This window comes from Canis lupus, chromosome 7, assembly GCF_003254725.2.
Source record: "Canis lupus dingo isolate Sandy chromosome 7, ASM325472v2, whole genome shotgun sequence".
Classification (NCBI taxonomy): Eukaryota; Metazoa; Chordata; class Mammalia; order Carnivora; family Canidae; genus Canis; species Canis lupus.
This window is the reverse complement of record NC_064249.1, coordinates 35,641,884-35,661,319: the sequence shown is the minus strand read 5'-3', so window position 1 is coordinate 35,661,319 and position 19,436 is coordinate 35,641,884. Positions and strand designations below refer to the sequence as shown.

Sequence of the window (19,436 nt, the reverse complement as noted above, 5' to 3'; positions counted from 1 at the left end):
GCCCACATATGCACTCTCTCTCAAATAAATAAATAAGTAGTATAATAAATCCAAGGACTGAAAAAAAAAAAAAAAAAAAACAAGAGCCCCTCTCTATCATATGAGTTGTATCAGTAATTTAGAGTTAGAGCAAAGAAAATATTGCCAAACCTCACATCCACTGTATTATTCGCCTCATGGTCAAACACTTCAAAAGCGTCTTTGATTTTTTTGTGAAATTCCGCTATCACTAACTCTGTAAAAGATAAAGTAAATAAAAATCATTTTAATAAAACTTTACTTTTGAATGTCAAACAAAAATTTCAACTACTAAGCTAGAAATTCTCAATGAGGAAGAGCATGTGGAACTCTTTCCCAATCTTAGCATCATGTAGCATGCTTAGTTTCCTCTAGAGATGTCAAGGAATGGACAGACTCTTGTTTTCTAAGGCATGAGACGCATACAAGACAGTAAAAGAGGTGCACTACTCTTGAGTACACAGCATCATGGGTTTATGTGTATATATAGTCATAGGGCCACCATGCAGATCAAGACAAAAAACACTTCCAACGCAGCCTACGTTCTGTGTCAAGTAGTCTGGGCAGAGTCCCAGCCCAAGACGCAGAAGAAATCTGGCACTAAGGATACAGACTGTGGCTCACTCATGTGCCCGTCTGCTTGACTTTATTGTGTGTTTGAGGAGGTCTGAAGTTGAGGATTGTGCAGCATGCAAAAGCGACATATGACACTCTCTCAGAGAGCTTTCAAACCAGTCTTGAGACCAAGATTTACTTATAAGAAACAATTTAATTTAAAAGTCATTTATTTAATAAACATTTATTGAGTCTCTACTATGTGCTAGACACTATTCTGAGTGCAAACATTACAGCAAGGAACAAAAGTTCCTTGACAGAATTGCCTACCTCCACAGAGTTTTTATTGGGGGAGATATAGAAGTTTATATATATTTGACAAAAATAGACTGTAAGTCAAATGTGCTGGAAAAAACAAAGCAGCGAAGAGGCACAAAGCATGTGGCATGAGGTGGTGGTTTCAGAAGGCCTCCTTAGTGACAAAGTGACATCTGCATAGGGGAAAGAGCCAGTCTTACGAATAGCCTACAGGAGGAGTTTTTAGGCAAATAGAACAGCAGAGGCAGAATAGTAGGAAATAAGGTCAGAAAGGTGTGAGTTTGGGGGTGGAGGACAGAATTTATATGGTCTCTGTATACTCCTTTAAGGGTTTTGTCTTTTACTTTAAATGAGATGATGAATCACTGGAGAGTTCTAAGCAGTGCCATGACATGGCCTGGCTTATATTCACTTTGGCTATAATGTTAAGAATATACTGGAAAGGGACGAAGGAGAGATCAGTCAGGACGTTATTGCAATATTCTAGAAGGAGACTAATGGTGGCAGGAATGAGGTTGCAAGCAGTTGGAAAGTCTCACTGTGTATAACACTGTCAATGCACAAAGTTGGTGTCTGCTTTTAAAATTTAAGGTCATTTCATTTATTTCTTAAGTTTTCAAATTCCAGTTAGTTAACATGCAGTGTAATATAGTTTCAAGTGTACAATATAGTGATTCAACACTTCCATACATCAACCACTGCTCATCACAACTACACTCCTTAATCCTCATCACTTATTTCACCCATCTCACCCTCCCAACTCCCCTCTAGTAACTAGCGGTGCATTCTCTATAGTTAAGAATCTGTTTCTTGGTTTGTCTCTCTTTTTTTATTTTCCCAATGCTTGTTTGTTTTGGCTCTTAAATTCCACATAAGAGTAAAATCATATTGCCTTTCTCTGACTGACTTATTTCATTTAGCATAATACTCTCTAGCTCCACCATGTTGGTGCAAATGGCAAGATTTCATTCTCCTTTATGGCTGAGTAATATTCCATTGTATATACATACCACATCTTCCCTATCCATTCATCAGTGAATGGACCCTTGGGCTGTTTCCATGATGTGGGTATTGCAGATGATGCTGCTATAAACAGCAGAGTGCATGTATCCCTTTAAATTAGTATTTTTATATATGTGCTGCCAAAGCGAGCACAGTATTTTTGTATTCTTTAGGTAAATACCTAGTAGCGCGATTGCTGGATTATAGGGTAGTCCTATTTTTAACCTTTCGAGGAATCTCCACACTGTCTTCCAGAGTGGCTGCACCAGCTTGCATTCCCACCAACAGTGCAAAAGCATTCCCCTTTCTCCACATCTTTGCAAACACCCACTGTTTCTTGTGTTCTTGATTTTACCCATTTTGACAGGTGTGAGGTAATATTTCATTGTGGTTTTGATTTGTATTTCTCTGATCAGTGATTTTGAGCATCTTTTCACGTGTCTGTTGGCCATCTTCAGATCTTCTTTGGAAAAATATCTATTCGTGTCTTCTGCCCATTTTTAAATTGGATTATTTGTGTTTTGCATGTTGACTTTTATAAGCTGTTTATATATTTTGGATACTAACCTTTTATCAGACGTGTCATTTGCAAATATCTTCTCCCACTCCAAAGACTGGCTTTTAGTGTGGTTGATTGTGTCTTTCACTGTGCAGCAGCTTTTTATTTTCATGAAGTCTGAATAGCTTATTTTTGCTTTTGTTTTCCTTGCCTCAGGAGACATATGTAGAAAGAAGTTGCTACAGCCAATGTCAAAGAGGTTACTACCTATGTTCTCCTCTAGGATGTTTATGGTTTCAGGTCTCACATTTAGGTCTTTTATCCATTTCAAATTTACTTTTGTTGGTGTAAGAAAGTGGTCCAGTTTCATTCCTCTGCAGGCTGCTGTCCAGTTTCCCAACACCATTTTTCTTTTTCTCATTGGATATTCTTTCCTGCTTTGTCGAAGATTACTTGACCATACAGTTGTAGGTTCATTCTTGGGTTTTCCATTCTGTCCCATTGATTATGTGTCTGTTTTTGTGCCCGTACCATACTGTTTTTATCACTACAGCTTTGTAATATAACTTGAAGTCCAGAATTGTGATGCCTCCAGCTTTGCTTTTCCTTTCCAAGATTCCTTTGGCTATTCAGTGTCTTTTGTGGTTCCACACAAATTTTAGGTTTGTTTGTTCTAGCTCTGTGAAAAAAAAATGTTGTTGGTATTTTTATAAGGATTGCATTAAATGTGGAGATTGCTTTGGGTAGTACAGACATTTTCACAATATTTGTACTTCCAATGCATGGACATGGGATGTCTTTCCATTTCTCTGTATCATCTTCAGTTTCTTTCATCAGTGTTTTTTTTTTTTTTGCAGTTTTTTTAAAAACATTTTATTTGCATTCAATTTACCAAAATATTGTATAATATAACATCCAGTGCTCATCCCATCAAATGCCCTCCTTAGTGCCCATCATCCAGTCACCCTATCCCCCCACTCCTCTCCTTCTGCATCCTTTGTTTCCCAGAGTTAAGAGTCTCTCATGGTTGTCTTCCTCTCTAATTTTTCCCCACTCAGTTTCCCTCCTTTCCCTTATGGTCCCTTTCACTATTTCTCATATTCCACATATGAGTGAAACCAGATGATGATTGTCCTTCTCCGATTGACTTACCTCACTCAGCATAATACCCTCCAGTTCCAACCACGTCAAAGCAAATGGTGGGTATTCATTCTTTCTGATGGCTGAGTAATATTCCATTGTATATATAGACCACATCTTCCTTATCCACTCATCTATCAAAGGATATCGTGGCTCCTTCAACAGTTTGGCTATTGTGGACATTGCTGCTATGAACATTGGGGTGCAGGAGTCCTGGCTTTTCACTGTTTCTGTATCTCCGGGTTAAATACCCAGTAGTGCAATTGCTGGGTTGTAGGGTAGCTCTATTTTTAACTTCTTGAGGAACCTCCACATTGTTTTCCAGAGTGGCCGCACCAGCTTGCACTCTCACCAACAGTGCAAGAGGGTTCACCTTATTCCACATCCTCTCCAACAATTGTCGTTTCCTGTCTTGTTAATTTTCCCCATTCTCACTGGTGTGAAGTGGTATCTCATTGTGGTTTTAATTTGTATTTCCTTGATGGCAAGTGATATGGAGCATTTTTTCATGTGTTTGTTGGCCATGTGTAGGTCTTCTTTGGAGAAATCTTTCATCAGTATTTTATAGTTTTCAGAATACAGGTCTTTCACCTCATTGGTTAGGTTTATTCCTAGGTATCTTATTATTTTTGTGCATTTGTAAATGGGATTGTTTTCTTAATTTCTTTCTGCTGCTTCATTATTAGTGTATAAAATGCAACCGATTTCTGTATATTGATTTTGTATCCTGTGACTTTACTGATTTCATGTATCAGTTCTAGCAGTTTTTTGGTGGAGTCATTTAGGTTTTCTATATCAAGTATCCTGTCATCTGCAAATAGTAAAAGTTTTACTTCTTCCTTTCTGATTTTAGATGCCATTTATTTCTTTTTGTTGTCTGCTGTAGCTAGGACTTCCAGTTCTATGTTAAATAATAGTGGTGAGAGTGAACATCCCTTTCTTGTTCCTGACCACAGAGGAAAAGCACTGAGTTTTTCCCCGTTTTGGATATTAGCTGTGGGTTTTTCATAGATGTTCTTTATTACCTAGAGATACATTCCCTCTGAACCTACTTCGTTGATGGTTTTTATCATGGCATTTAATTTTAAAGTCATTTAAAAAGTGTATCTTCTTTTATTTGCAGGTAGTCACATCAGATGAGTTTTCTTCGTATCCTTTATATTTTTGAAATTTATGGGACGCCTCGTGGCTCAGCGGTTAAATGCCTGCCTTTGGCCCAGGGAGTGATCCTACGGTCCAGGGATTGAGTCCCATGTCAGGCTCCCTGCATGGAGCCTGCTTTTCTCTCTGCTTGTGTCTCTGCCTCTCTGTCTGTGTCTATCATGTATAAATAAATTTTTTTTTAAAAAAAGAAGAAGAAATTTATCCTTTGAGGAGCTTCCAGGTTTGGTGAACATGTGGAGGTCCTTAGACAGTGGCCCACCTAAAGAAGACATGGAAGCTGCGCACCCTTATCCTCATACCCCCGCCCTATGTATCTCTTCTATCTGGCTATTCCTGGGTTAGAAGCTTAGGAAGAATAATGGAGGCTCGATACAACTCTTGCCCGGAGTTGTAAATACTTCCTACAACATGCATGATGTGTGGTTCTCCAGCCTTCATCTGCTGAGCTCTGCAAGATAGAGAACCCCACACAGGCAGCCTACCTCAAAACTGGACAGAAAGTTCTATTATAAAATCTGATCTATATTGTACTGGTGTCACATCCCTAAATCAAGTACAAATGACTTTCACGCTAACCAAAAATTCTTTGGAGGGGAATTATTCTAACCTTTAATCTGGGCCTAAAATAAAGCATACATGCACACCCATGTGTATGAAAGGCAATTCAGCAGGTGTGAAGAAAACATTACATTTAGGAAGAAAGGAAAGGAAAGGGAAAGGGAAAGGGAAAGGGAGGGAGAAAATCATCCTTTTTCTGGAGATTTGGTAAATAGTCAATTCTATTTTTTTCTACAGTTTAAAAATACATTTTACTCTTTCATATGTATGAAATTTATTTTGACCAGATTCAAAGTGACAAACTAAATTCTAATCTCAGTTTAGTAATTTCTAATTCACTAAGCATTTGATTTATTTCCTCCTACTTTATGATACGATCTAGTGTCTTATTTGATGGAGATTACTTCTATTGACTAGCTATTCTGATTCCATTCTGATTTGCATTTCTAGTCTTATGCTATTATCATACTATTTTACTTGCTGCCACTATATTGGCCTTCTTTTTAGGAATGTTCATTAATATTTTCACCAGGTTATTCTTCCAAAAGAAATTCATAAATTCAAATAAAATTTATAAATTTCAGTAAATACCATTGGGAGTTATTTACTATCGTAAGGAAGCTATACATTAAAAAGGAATTAACATTTTAAAATATGTAGTCTTCACGTCTAGGAGATACATGTTAGATATACACCCCTTTTTATATCTCTAAATTAAATATTGCACGTTATGGTTTTCCTCACATGAGTCATATACAATTCTCCAAGAAGGCTATGCTTGAGTATTTTATGATACACATAGATATAATACATATAAAAGATATTGTGAGGGAATTTTTTTAAAACTGTTATTTCTGGCAGTCTGGGTCAATTTTGAGTGTTTTGTTGATGCTATTTGTGTCATATGCATCTATTTCCTGAAACTATTTATTAAGTATAATCTTTTTTCAGTTGATTAATTTATATATTCTGATAATGCATTTTGTCTTTCCTTCCAAAATTTATACTTTTTATTCACTCTTCATGACTTATGACCCTGACCAACTACCAAAGCAACTTTAAGGCATGAAGTGGTAATGATCCTTTTTGGTTTTTAAAAACATCATTACTACTTAATACATTCAAGTGCCAGTCTTTGACCAGCAAACCTCGTGCTGACTTGTGTTCCAAAAAAGGTATCATTTCCAACTGAAGGCAGCATCCTTCCATTCCTCCACCTAACTTTGTATATTAAGAACAGAAACTGGGGATCCCTGGGTAGCTCAGCGGTTTGGCTCCTGCCTTTGGCCCAGGGCACGATCCTGGAGTCCCGGGTTCGAGTCTCGCGTCAGGCTCCCGGCATGGAGTCTGCCTCCCTCTGCCTGTGTCTCTGCCTCTCTCTCTCTCTCTCTACGTCTATCATAAAATAAATAAATAAAATATTTTTTTAAAAAAAGAACAGAAACTAACTTTTAACACCCTCATTAAAATATTTTCTACATTTTCTATAGTGCACTCTGTTTCACACCCAATCTACAAGATGCTTCGCAATAAAAGACTCCAATGAGCAACATTTCTGGGCAACCTTGAATACTGCAAGTCTTTTGGAGATGTGCAATGTATACTCCTACATTAAAGTCTTCAGGATGTTCTACAGTGAAGACACCTGTTCACTTTACCACAGCATTTCCCAAATGTGCTTGATCACTGAATCTTTTTCCAACTATCATTACTAGGGAATAATTAACATCTCCCTTGAAATCTGGGACTTCCCTAACTCAAGAATCCTCACCTACTGGCCATTGGCAAGATGTGAACGGATGAGAGGGGCACCAAAAATACTGATCCTCTCATCTTTCTTTCATTGTGGCCAGATGAGGTCACACAGCTGACAGCATGTATTCCAGGGCTTCCCAGAAGGAGGCTCAGAGGAGTATAGGATCTTAAGGCATGTCCCTTGGTCTGCACAGGTGGCAAGCACAACGAATGTCATCAGACACTCACTTCCCTACATTGCCAAGATGATCTATCACATGGGCTCCCATTTCAGAAGCCATATACCACAAGCACCACTTTCCACCAAGGATGAAGGACCACGGAGCTGCTGGAGAAGTTCGTGTTCCAGATATCCAAGGAGCATAGTGTGTAACCCAATGTGTGCTCAGGGATTGAGGGGACCGATGGCTCAGCCCCAAATCTCTATCTTCACATAAAACAATCTACTTCTATCCCTCTGCAGCTAATGTGCCCTTTTAGTAGCTTGCTACATGGCTCTAACAACACACACGTTATATAAATTAAGTCTTCATCATTACTTTGAAATAATTGATATGAGAAAGTTCAAATGAATCAGAAAACAATTTGCATTATCACAAAATTTTCTATATTATATTTGTCCATTAAAGGATACATTTTTAGATTCTATAAATATAATATCAACTTTTTAAAAAAAGATTTTATGTATTTATTCATGGAAGACACAGAGAAAGAGAGACATAGGCAGAGGGAGAAGCAGGCTTCCTGTGGGGAGCCCAATGCAGGACTCGATTCCAGGACCCCGGGATCACTACCTCAACCAAAGACAGATGCTCAACCACTTACCACCCAGGTGCCCTCTTATTATTTTTTAATGGTTGAGAAAAAATGCTTTTACATGTTTGTGTGAACAAAGCTTCTCATTGGAGGTAAACTAACAAAAAACTGAAGCATAAAATCTGATATTTAAAAGTATTCTGTGGAGAGTCTCCTGGTTGGTTCAGTTGATAGAGCAGGCAGCTTTTGATCTCAGGGTCCTGAGTTTAGGTGTAGAGCTTTCTTTAAAAATATAAAAATAAAGAGATGGAGTTCAAGATGGTGGAGGAGGAGGAGACCTTAGTTTCATCTGGTCCCAGGAATTCAGCTCGGCAGTTATTAAATCATGCTGAACACCTGCGAACTAAAGAGATCTAAGAAAAGAACAGCTGAAACTCTACAAATAGAAAAGTGACTCCATTCTGCAAGATAGGAGGTGCGGAGAAGTGAATCGGAGAGGATCTATGGGAAGATAAACCATGGGGGTGGGGGAGAGCCTCTGGTAGCCGCTACTGAAAGTTATGTAGCAGCAGAGGGCAAAATCGGAACTTTTAGAAGTCTGCTCCGGTAAGGGACATCCCTGCCTGAAAGACGTTCAGGTGGCCAGGCGCGGTAGAATGCTATGGTCTCAGGATCTCTGGGGGGTGCCCGAGTACAGCAGAGTTCCCAGGCATCGGAGCAGGAAACCGGCTGCAATCAGCGAGCCCACCAGTGGGCTTTCAGCTAGGAGTGGCCACAAGCCTCCAACAGCAGCATGGTCAGTCCACTCCCCGAGCAGAGGCTCAGCAATGGAACCCGCGACATGCACCTGCACACTGTAGGAGTCTGTGGCGTTTAGGGACTCGAAGTGGGGTCATGTGCCTGAGATAGAAACGCTGGGTCACAGGCTGGGTGAGCACGGATTACCATCGGGACAGGAAGACAGGAGTGATGGACTGCTTTTCCCTGAGAGCACACTGAGAAGTGGGGCCCCAAGCTTTCACCTCTGGAGCTGGAGAACGGAAGGCCACCATTTTCACTCTCATCCTCTAAAGTGATGCGGAAAGGCTTCAGGGAACAAAAGCCACCTAGAACAATCCAGTGCAGACTGCTTAGCCTACCTGCCCCCCGCCTACCCCGCCAAAGACCAGTGCAGTTCTGCCCAGGCAGGGCAAAGACACCTAAGAATCAGCGCAGCTGGCCCCTTCCCCAGAGGATCAGCAAGGACATCCAGCCAGGATCAAGATTACTTATCACTGAAACTGCAAAACTCCAGTGCTAGGGGAATACAGCACACAAAATTCCTGGTGGTTGTTTTTTTCCCTATGATTCTTTAGTCTTTTGGTTTTTGTGTTTTTTTTCTTTTTCAACCAATTTCTTATTTTGTCAACTCTTTTTTTAAAAATCTTTTCTAATTTTCATTTTTACAGTTTCATTCTACCCTTTCATTGTATGTAACTTCATCTTGTATATATATGAATTTTTCTTTAAAATTTTGGGATGCAGTTTCTTCCAGCAGACCAAAATACACCCAGAATCTAGTGTATGGCTCTATTCTCTTCAAGCTGTCTGATCATATTCACTTTTTGTTTTGTTTTATTTTGTTTTTTTTTTTCTTTTTTTCCTGTTTTGTTAAAAAATTTTTAAATTTTTATCTTTAATTACATTCTATCCCTTCAATGCATTTAATTTCAATTTTATGTATATGTTTTCTTTCCTTAGAATTTTGAGATGTAGTTTCATCTAATAAACTGACCAAAATACACTCAGTATATAGTGTATAGCTCTGTTCTGTTCACCTTTCTGTTTATATTTCTTCTTTTTTGTTGTTGTCTTTTAATTTTCATTTTACAATTACATTCTATCCTTTCATTGTATTTAATTTTTTATACATAATAAGTTTTTCTTTTGTTACCATTTTGGGATCTAGTTTCTAACAAATGGACCAAAATACACACAAGAACCAGTGTATTGCTCTATTTCATTCACCTGTTTGAGTATATTCTCTCTTTCTCTCTCTCTCTCTCTCTCTCTCTCTCTCTCTCTCTCGGTTTTAGGTCTCTTCTGATTTGTTTAGTGTATATTTCTCTGGGATTATTGTTGCCATTTTAGTATTTTATTTGCTCATCCATCTATTCTTCTCTGGGTAGAATGACAAGATGGAAAAACTCACCTCAAAAAAGAGAACAAGAAGCAGTACTGACTGCCAGCGACCTAATCAGTATGGACATAAGTAAGATGTCAGAACTAGTGTTCAGAATGACGATTATAAAGATACTAGCGGAGCTTGAAAAAAAGCATAGAAGACACGAGAGATTTCCAATCTGGAGAAATCAAAGATCTAAAATCGAGTCAAGTCGAAATCAAAAAGGCTGTTAATAAGATGCAATAAAAAATGGAGACTCTAACTGCTAGGATAAATGAGGCAGAAGAGAAAATTAGTGATCCTGAGGACAAAATGATGGAGAATAAAGAAGGTGAGAAAAAGAGAGATAAACAACTGCTGGATCACCAGGGGAGAACTGGAGACATAAGTGATACCATTAAGCGAAACAGTATTAGAATAATTGGGATCCCAGAAGAAGAAAGAGGGAGAGGGGTTAGAAGGTATATTGGAGCATATTATAGCAGAGAATTTCCCTAATCTCAGGAAGGAAAGAGGCATCCAAGTCTAAGAGGCACAGAGAACCCCTCTCAAAATAAATAAAAATAGGTCAACACCCCAACATGTAACAGTGAAACAAAGAGAAAATCCTGAAAGCAGTTCAAGACAAGAAGTCTGTAACCTACAACGGTAGAAGCATTAGACTTGCAGCAGACCTCTCCACAGAAACCTGGCATGTCAAAAAGGACTAGTATGATATATTCAGGGTACTAAATGAGAAAAATATGCAGCCAAGAATACTTTTTCCAGCGAGGATCTCATTCAAAATAGAAGGAGAAGGAGAGATTAAAAAGTTTCCAAGACAAACAGAAACTAAAAGAAATGGTGATCACAAAACAAGCCCTACAAGAAATATTAAAAGGGATCCTTTAAGTAAAGAGAGAGCCCAAAAGAAATGTAGACCAGAAAGTAACAGAGTCAACATACAGAAACAGTGACTTTACAGGTAATACAATGACACTATCTTTCAATATCCTATCTTTCAATAGTTACTCTGAATGTAAGCAGGCTAAATACCCTAATCAAAAGACACAGGGTATCAGATCAGATAAAAAAGCAAGACCCATCAATATGCTCTCTCAAGAGCCTGATTTTAGACCCAAAGACACCTCCAGATTTAAAGTTAGAAGGTGGAAAACTATTTATCATGCTAATGGACATAGAAAGAAAGCTGGCATGGAAATCCTTACATCATACAAATTAGGTTTTAAACTAAAGACTATAATAATAGGGAGGGAGGGGCAAGATGCTGAAAGAATAGGGGTCCTCAACTCACCTGGTCCCACAAACTTAACTAGATAATTTTCAAAACATCCTGAACACCTACGAATTCAATCTGAGATTTTTAAAATATTTTATGTATTTATTCATGAGATATACAGAGAGAGAGAGATAAGCAGAGACACAGGCAGAGGGAGAAGCAGACTCCATGCAGGGAGCCCAATGTGGGACTCGATCCCGGGACTCAAGGATCACACCCTGAGCCGAAGGCAGATGCTAAACCACTGAGCCACTCAGGTGTCCCTCAATCTGAGATTTAAAGAGAGAACAGCTGGAATGCTACAGAGACAAAAATTTTCACTTCTAACAAGGTAGGAAGGCAAAAAAATAAAGTAAAAAAGAATAAAGTGGGGGAGGGGAATCATAACTAGCTGGGCTAAAGCGGAGCAGGAAAAGTCTCTGAGGCAAGAAAGCACAGCCCTGGGGAAGTGGGAACTTTAAAAATCCGTGCCAGAGTTTCCCCCGATGGTAAAGTGCTTAGCAGGGAAATTGGGCAGAATCGCGGGAGGGGCAGTGAAGCCTCAAAGACTCCTGGAGTCACTATAAGAGGAGGGGTGCCTGCAGGAAATCTCACCAAAAACCACGGCCAATACTGTATAGGGCTGGAGTGCCACAGCCCTCTGGGGCATTTGGGAGAAGCCAATCAGTTAGGCAGGCCGGCTCCAGGCAGAGGTGGCTGTGTCACATTCCCTTCAGGAGACGTGGTCCCCGGGAGCGTGGGTCCAGAGGCACGGCGCCCTGGATCCCAGGGTGCCCAAGAGGACGACAATGCAAGTGATCCTTCATTTCCCCTGGGACAGGTGGAAGTGGGGAAAGCACAGAAAAGCAAGAACTCTCCTGCTGCTGGGCACCTCACAAGCTGTGCAGATCAGTGCATCCGTGCCTGCCCCCAGAAACATGTAGGCCAGTGTGGACTGGGAGACTGTGGTTAGTTACTTGCAGAAAGCTCAACTCCAGAGCTGGAAATCGGGCCACCGCCATTGTTGTTTTTCAACTTCTTTCACCTTATGCCAGGGAGAGGCAGAGCCTCTAGGGAACAAAGGCCTCACAGGACAAACTGCTCACACTGAGCACCACTCCTGGCAGGGGCGGGGCATCTCCGCCCAGGCACAGACACCTGAGAATCAGCACAGCAGACCCCTCCCACAGAAGAACTGTGGAAGAGCAAGTTTATTGACCAAGCAGCACTGGAAAGCTCCAGGACTGAGGGAAAATAGTATACAGATTCTAGAGGGTCTTTTTTTTTTTTCTTTTTCCATTACGACTCGTTTTTATGTCAGACTAAAACTTTCCAATATTTTCTCTTTTCCCACCTTAACTACAATATTTTACCAGCTCTTCATTTTTAGTTTTTTCCTTTTTTGACTTTCATATTTCTATAATTACAAGTCTTAGATATATTTTTCACTTCTGGATTGCCTCCAATGTATTCAATTTAATTTTGGTGATATACAAGGTATGGGTATTTGTTTTTTGTTTTTTCTGCCTTGTTTTACAATGGTGGAAGTTAGTACCTTCTAAAACACGACCAACATACACCCAGAACCAAGTGAAATACTGTGTTGGTTCATTCTGTGAGATTATATTCTCTCTTCCTTTCCATTCTGCCCCCCCTCCTTTATCTAATTTCTGTTTTTGTGGTCAATGTTGGGGTTTTATATAAGTATTGCTGGTTTATTATAAATTAGGGATTGACCATCATCTAACATACAAAACAAAATACACTCACAACCAAGAGGATCACCCTCTAGGACCCCTCAGATAGACTACATTTTCTCTCTACTACCACCTCCTCACCACCACCATAACCCCCCCGCTTTTTTTCCTTTTTCCTCTTTACTTTTTTTTTTTCTTTTTTCTTTTTTCTTCTTCTTTGTTTTTGGTTTCTGGCTTTTTATTTTTCTTACAACTTTGTTTTAAAAATTGCTTTTCTCTTTAGTGGTCATTTTATTTTCTTCTGTTCTTCTTTTTCTTTTATTTTCTGGTCTCTGACCTCTTCAGAATCATCTAGCTATATTTTACTTCAGTTTTGGTTGATATTCTTGACTCAGACTGCTCATATAGCCCCACTGCGCTGGACAAAATGACTAGAAGGAAGAATTCATGACCAAAGAAAGAACTGGAAACAATACTCACTGCCACAGAGTTACAGAATTTGGATTTCAATTTGATGTCAGAAATTCAATTCAGAAGTACAATTATAAAGCTACTGGGCTCTGGGAAAAAGCGTAAAGGACTCTACAGGCTTCATTACTGCAGAATTGAGATCTAATCAGGCCGAAATTAAAAACAGATTAAATGAGATGCAATCCAAACTGGATGTTCTAACTGCTAGGGTTAATGAGGTGGAAAAGAGAGTTAGTGACATAGAAGACAAGTAGATGATAAGGAAGGAAGCTGAGGAAAAAAGAGTAAAACAATTAAGAGCCCACGAGAAAAGGCATAGGGCAATAAATGATAGCTTGAGAAGGAAGAATATATGTCTAAAAAAAAAAAAAAAAGAATTTATGTCTAATTGGGATTCCAGAAGAGACTGAGAGAGAGAGAGAGGACTACAAAGTATATTTGAACAATTCATAGCTGAGAACTTCCCAAATCTGGGGAAAGAAACAGGCATTCAGATCCAAGAGATAGAGAGGATCACCAAAAAAAATCAATAAAAAACATTCAATACCTTGACATTTAATAGTGAAACTTGCAAATTTCAAAGATAAAGAGAAAACTCTATAGTAGCTCAAGACAAGAGACTCTTAACTTACATGGGGAGAAATATCAGATTAATAGCAGACCTCTCCACAGAGACCTGGCAGGCCAGAAAGGGCTGGCATGATATATTCAAGATACTAAATGAGAAGAACATGCAGCCAAGAATACTTTATCCAGCAAGGCTGTCATTCAGAATAGAAGGAAAGAGAAAGAATTTCCATGATAGGCAGAAATTGAAAGAATACGTGACCATCAAACTGGCTCTGCAAGAAATATTAAGGGGGAGCCTGTAAAAGAAAGAGGGAGCCCAAAGAAACAATCCACAAAAACAGGGACTGTATAGGTAATACAATGACAATAAATTCATATCTTTCGATAGTTACTCTGAATGTGAATGAGCTAAATGATCCCATCAAAAGATGCAAGGTATCGGACTGGATAAAAAAGCAAGACCCATCTATATGCTGTTTACAAGAGACTCATTTTAGACCTAAGGACACCTCCAGCCTGAAACCAAGGGGTAGAGAACCATTTACTATTCAAATGGTCTTCAAAAGAAAGCTGGGGTAGCAATCCTCATATTAGATAAGTTAAAGTTTATGCCAAAGTCTGTAGTAAGAGATGAAATGAAGATGGACACTATATCATACTTAAAGAGTCTATCCAACAAGAAGACCTAACAATCATGAATATTTATGCCCCTAATGTGGGAGCCGCCAAGTATATCAATCAATTAATAACCAAAGTAAAGACATACTTAGATAATAATACACTAATAGCAGGGACTTCAACACGGCACTTTCAACAAATGACACGGCACAAATCACCAAAGAAACAAGCCTTAAATGATAAACTGAACCAAATAGATTTCAGAGATATATACAGAACTTCCCATCTGGATGCAACTGAATACACATTCTTTTCAAGTGCACAGGGAACTTTATCCAGAATAGACCACATACTGGGTCACAAATCAGGTCTCAACCAATACCAAAAGACTGGGATTGTACCCTGCAAATTTTCAGACCACAGTGATTTAAAACTAGAACTCAATCACAAGAAGAAATTTGGAAGAAACTGAAACACATGAAGGCTAAAGATCATCCTACTAAAAGATGAATGGGTCAACCAGGAAATAAGAGAAAAATTAAAAAGATTCATGGAAACTAATGAGAATGAAGATACACCCGTTCAAAATCTTTGGGATACAGCAAAAGCAGGCCTAAGAGGGAAATACATCCCAATACAAGCCTCCCTCAAATTATTGGAAAAAACTTAAATACACAAGCTAACCTCTCACCTAAAGGAAATGGAGAAAGAGCAGCAAGTAAAATCTACATCAAGCAAAAGAGAGTTCTCAACAGAACTCAATGAAATAGAGACCAGAAGAACTGTAGAACAGATAAAAAAAAACCAGTTGGTTCTCTTTAAAAGAATTAATAAGATAGATAAACCCCTAGCCAACCTTATTAAAAAGAAAAAAGACTCAAATTAATAAAGTCACAAATGAAAGAGGAGAGATCACAACCAATACTAAGGAAATACAAATGATTTTTAAAATGTGTTATGAACAGCTATATGCCAACAAATTAGGCAATCTAGAAGAAATGAATTCATTTCTAAAAACCTACAAATTACCAAGACTGGAACAGGAAGAAATACAAAACCTGGACAGGCCAAAAACCAGTGAGGAAATTGAAGCAGTCAACAAAAACCTCCCAAGACACAAAAGTCGAGGGCCAGATGGCTTCCCAGGGGAATTCTATCAAATGTTTAAAGAAGAAATAATACGTATTCTACTAAAGCTGTTTTGAAAGATACGTATGGAATATTTCCAAACTCGTTTTTATGAGGCCAGCATTACCTTGATTCCAAAACCAAAGACCCCACCAAAAAGGAGAGTTATAGACCAATATCCCTGATGAACATGGATGCAAAAATTCTTTTTTTTTTTTTTTCTGGATGCAAAAATTCTCACCAAGACACTAGCCAACAGGATCCAACAATACATTAAGAGGATTACTCACCATGACCACGGGGGATTTATCCTCGCGATGCAAGGGTGTTTCAACACTTGTAAAACAATCAACGTGATAGATCACATCAATAAGAGAAAAAAAAAAGAACCATATGATCTTCTCAGTAGATGCAGAGAAAGCATTTGACAAAATACAGCATTCATTTCTGGTCAAAACTCCTCAGAGTGTACGGATAGAGGGAACATTCCTCAATATCTTAAAAGCAATTTATGAAAAGCCCACAGCAAATATCATTCTCAATGAGGAAACACTGAAAGCCTTTCCCCTAAGATCAGGAACATGACAGGGATGTCCACTCTCACTACTGTTATTCAACATAGAACTAGAAGTCCTAGCCACAGAAATCAGACAACAAAAAGAAAAAAAGGCATTCAAATTGGCAAAGAAGAAATCAAACTCTTCCTTTTCGCAGATGACATGATATTATATATAGAAAACCCAAAAGAGGGCAGGGCAGTCTGGGTGGCTCAACGGTTTAGTGCCACCTTTGGCCTGGGGCCTGATCCTGGAGACCTGGGATCGAGTCCCATGTCAGGTTCCCTGCATGGAGCCTGCTTCTCCCTCTGTCTCTGCCTCTCCCTCTGTCTCTCTCTCTCTGTGTCTCTCATGAATAAATAAATAAAGTCTTTTTTTAAAAGAAGAAGAAAAAAAAAAAAAGACTCCACTCCAAGATTGCTAGAACTCATACAACAATTCAGCAATGTGGCAGGATACAAAATCAATGCACAGAAATCAGTGCCCTTTTATACACCAACAATGAGAATGAAGAAAGAAAGAAATTAAGGAATCAATCCCATTTACAACTGCACCCAAAACCATAAGGTACCTAGGAATAAACCTAACCAAAGAAGTAAAGGAGCTATACCCTAAAATTACAGACCATGGAAAACATTCCATGCCCATGGAATGGAAGAATGAATATTGTGAAAATGTCTATGCAAGCCAGGGCATTTTACGCGTTCAATGCAATCCCCATCAAAATACCATGGACTTTCTTCACAGAGTTACGACAAATAATCTTAAAATTTGTATGGAATCAGAAAAGACCCCAAATAGCTAGAGGAATATTGAAAACCAAAGCCAGAGGCACCACAATGACGGATTTCAAGCTGTATTACACAGCTGTGATCATCAAGACAGTATAGTACTGGCACAAAAACAGACACATAGATCAATGGAACAGAATAGAGAACCCAGAAATTGAATAGCCAGATAGAAGGCTCAGTCCTGGGACTGAGTCCCACGTCGGGCTCCCTGCATAGAGCCTGCCTCTCCCTCTGCCTGTGTCTCTGCCTCTCTCTCTTTCTGTGTCTCTCATGAATAAAAAAATAAAATCTTTAAAGAAAAAAAAAAGAAAGAATTAAGATTGATAAACCCCTGGCCAGACTTATCAAAAAGAAAAGAGAAAGGACCCAAATAAACACAATCATGAATGAAAGAAGAGAGATCACAACCAACACTGAAGAAATGAAAACAATTGTAAGACCATATTACGAGCAACTATATCCCAACAAATTAAGCAATCTAGAAGAAATGGATGCATTCCTAGAGATGTATAAACTACCCAAATTGAAACAAGAAGAAATAGAAAATCTGAACCGACCCATAACCAGCAAGAAAACTGAAGTAGTCATCAAAAACTCCCCAATGGGATCCCTGGGTGGCAAAGCGTTTGGAGCCTGCCTTTGGCCCAGGGCGCGATCCTGGAGACCCGGGATCGAATCCCACATCGGGCTCCCGGTGCATGGAGCCTGCTTCTCCCTCTGCCTCTCTCTCTGCCTCTCTCTCTCTCTCTCTCTCTGTCTCTGTGTGACTATCATAAATAAATTTTAAAAAAATTAAAAAACAAACAAACAAACAAAAAAACTCCCCAACAAACAAGAGTTCAGGGCGGGATAACTTCCCAGAGGAATTCTACCCAACATACCTACCAAGAAGAGGTAATACTTATTTTTCTGAAACTGTTTCAAAAAATAGAATGGAAGGAAAACTTCCAAATTCCTTCTATGAGGCCAGCAATACCTTGGTCCCCAAACCAGACAAAGATCCCACCAAAAAGGAGAATTACAGACCAATATCCTTGATGAACACACATGCCAAAATTCTTACCAAAATATTAGCCAATAGGATCCAATAGTACATTAAAAGTCCTAGCCTCCGCCATCAGACAACAAAAAGAAATATAAAGCATCTGAATCAGCAAAGAAGAAACAAAGACAAAAATGCACTCCTGAGACTTCATCAAGATACAAAGCGTTTGCATAGCAAAGGAAACAGTCGTCAAAACCGAAAGGCAACCTACAGAATGGGAAAAGATATTCGCGAATGACACATAAGATAAAGAGCTAGTATCCAAAATTGATAAAGAACTTCTAAAACTCAACACTCAAAAAAAATCCAATCAAGAATTGGGCAGATGACATGAACAGACATGACTCCAAAGAAGACAGGCATATGGCCAACAGACACATGAAAAAATGTTCAACATCACTCACCATCAGGGAAATACAAATCAAAACCACAATGAGATACCACTTCACACCAGTCAGAATGGCTACAATGAACAAGTCAGGAAATGACAGATGTTGGCAAGGATGCAGAGAAAAGGGAACCCTCTTACACGGTTGGAGGGAATGCAAACTTGTACTGCCACTCTGGAAAACAGTACAGAGGTTCCTCAAAAAGTTGAAAATAGAGCTACCCCACAACCCAGCAATTGCACTACTGGTATTTACCCCAAAGATACAAATGTAGTGATCTGAAGGGGCATCTGCACCCCAATGTTCATAGCAGTGATGTCCACAATAGCCAAACTATGGAAAGAGCCCAGAGATGTCCATTGACAGATGAATAGATAAGGAAGATGTGGTGTATGTGTATACATGTACATATATATATATATAGGTATGTATATATACATACATACACACACACAAGGAATATTACTCAGCCATCACAAAAATGAAATCTCCCCATTTGCAATGACATGGATGGAACTAGAGGGTATTATGCTAATTGAAAGAAGTCAATCAGAGAATAGAAGAAAAATTTATCAACCTGATAAAGGTCATGTATGAAAAACCTAGAGCTAATATCATATTCAATGGTGAAAGACAAAGCTTTTCCCCTAAGATCAGGAACAAAACAAAGATGTCCTCTTTTGCCACTTCTACCCAAAACAGGATTGGATGTTCTAGCCAGAGAACCTAGGCAAGAAAAAGAAATAAAAGAGATCCAAATTGTAAAGGAAGAAGTAAAATTATCTCTGTTTGCTTATGACATGATGACATGTAGAAAACCCTAAGATACCATGAAAAAAAACTGTCAGAAACTAATAAAGGAAATGAACAGCGGTGCTGGACACAAAATCAATACCCAGAAATCAGCTGCATTTCTATTGATAACAATATAAAATCTGAAAAGGAAACTTTGAAAATAGTTCCATTTACAGTTGCACCAAAAA

At 38.9% G+C, this 19,436-nt stretch overlaps 1 protein-coding gene across 10 annotated transcripts in view; it reads right to left on the bottom strand.

Moving 5' to 3' along the window:
- EFCAB2 (EF-hand calcium binding domain 2) overlaps positions 1–19,436 on the bottom strand; it is a 122,747-nt gene that overhangs the window by 56,736 nt on the left and 46,575 nt on the right. For 8 of the 10 annotated variants that reach the window (XM_025430603.3, XM_025430607.3, XM_025430608.3 and 5 more), the window contains one exon: positions 156–235. In XM_025430603.3, coding sequence (XP_025286388.1) covers positions 156–235 — 80 coding nt within the window. Of the gene's footprint in view, positions 1–150; positions 236–19,436 lie in introns of all 10 variants that reach the window. The other 2 variants (XM_025430605.3, XM_049112425.1) reach the window with 1 other exon arrangement.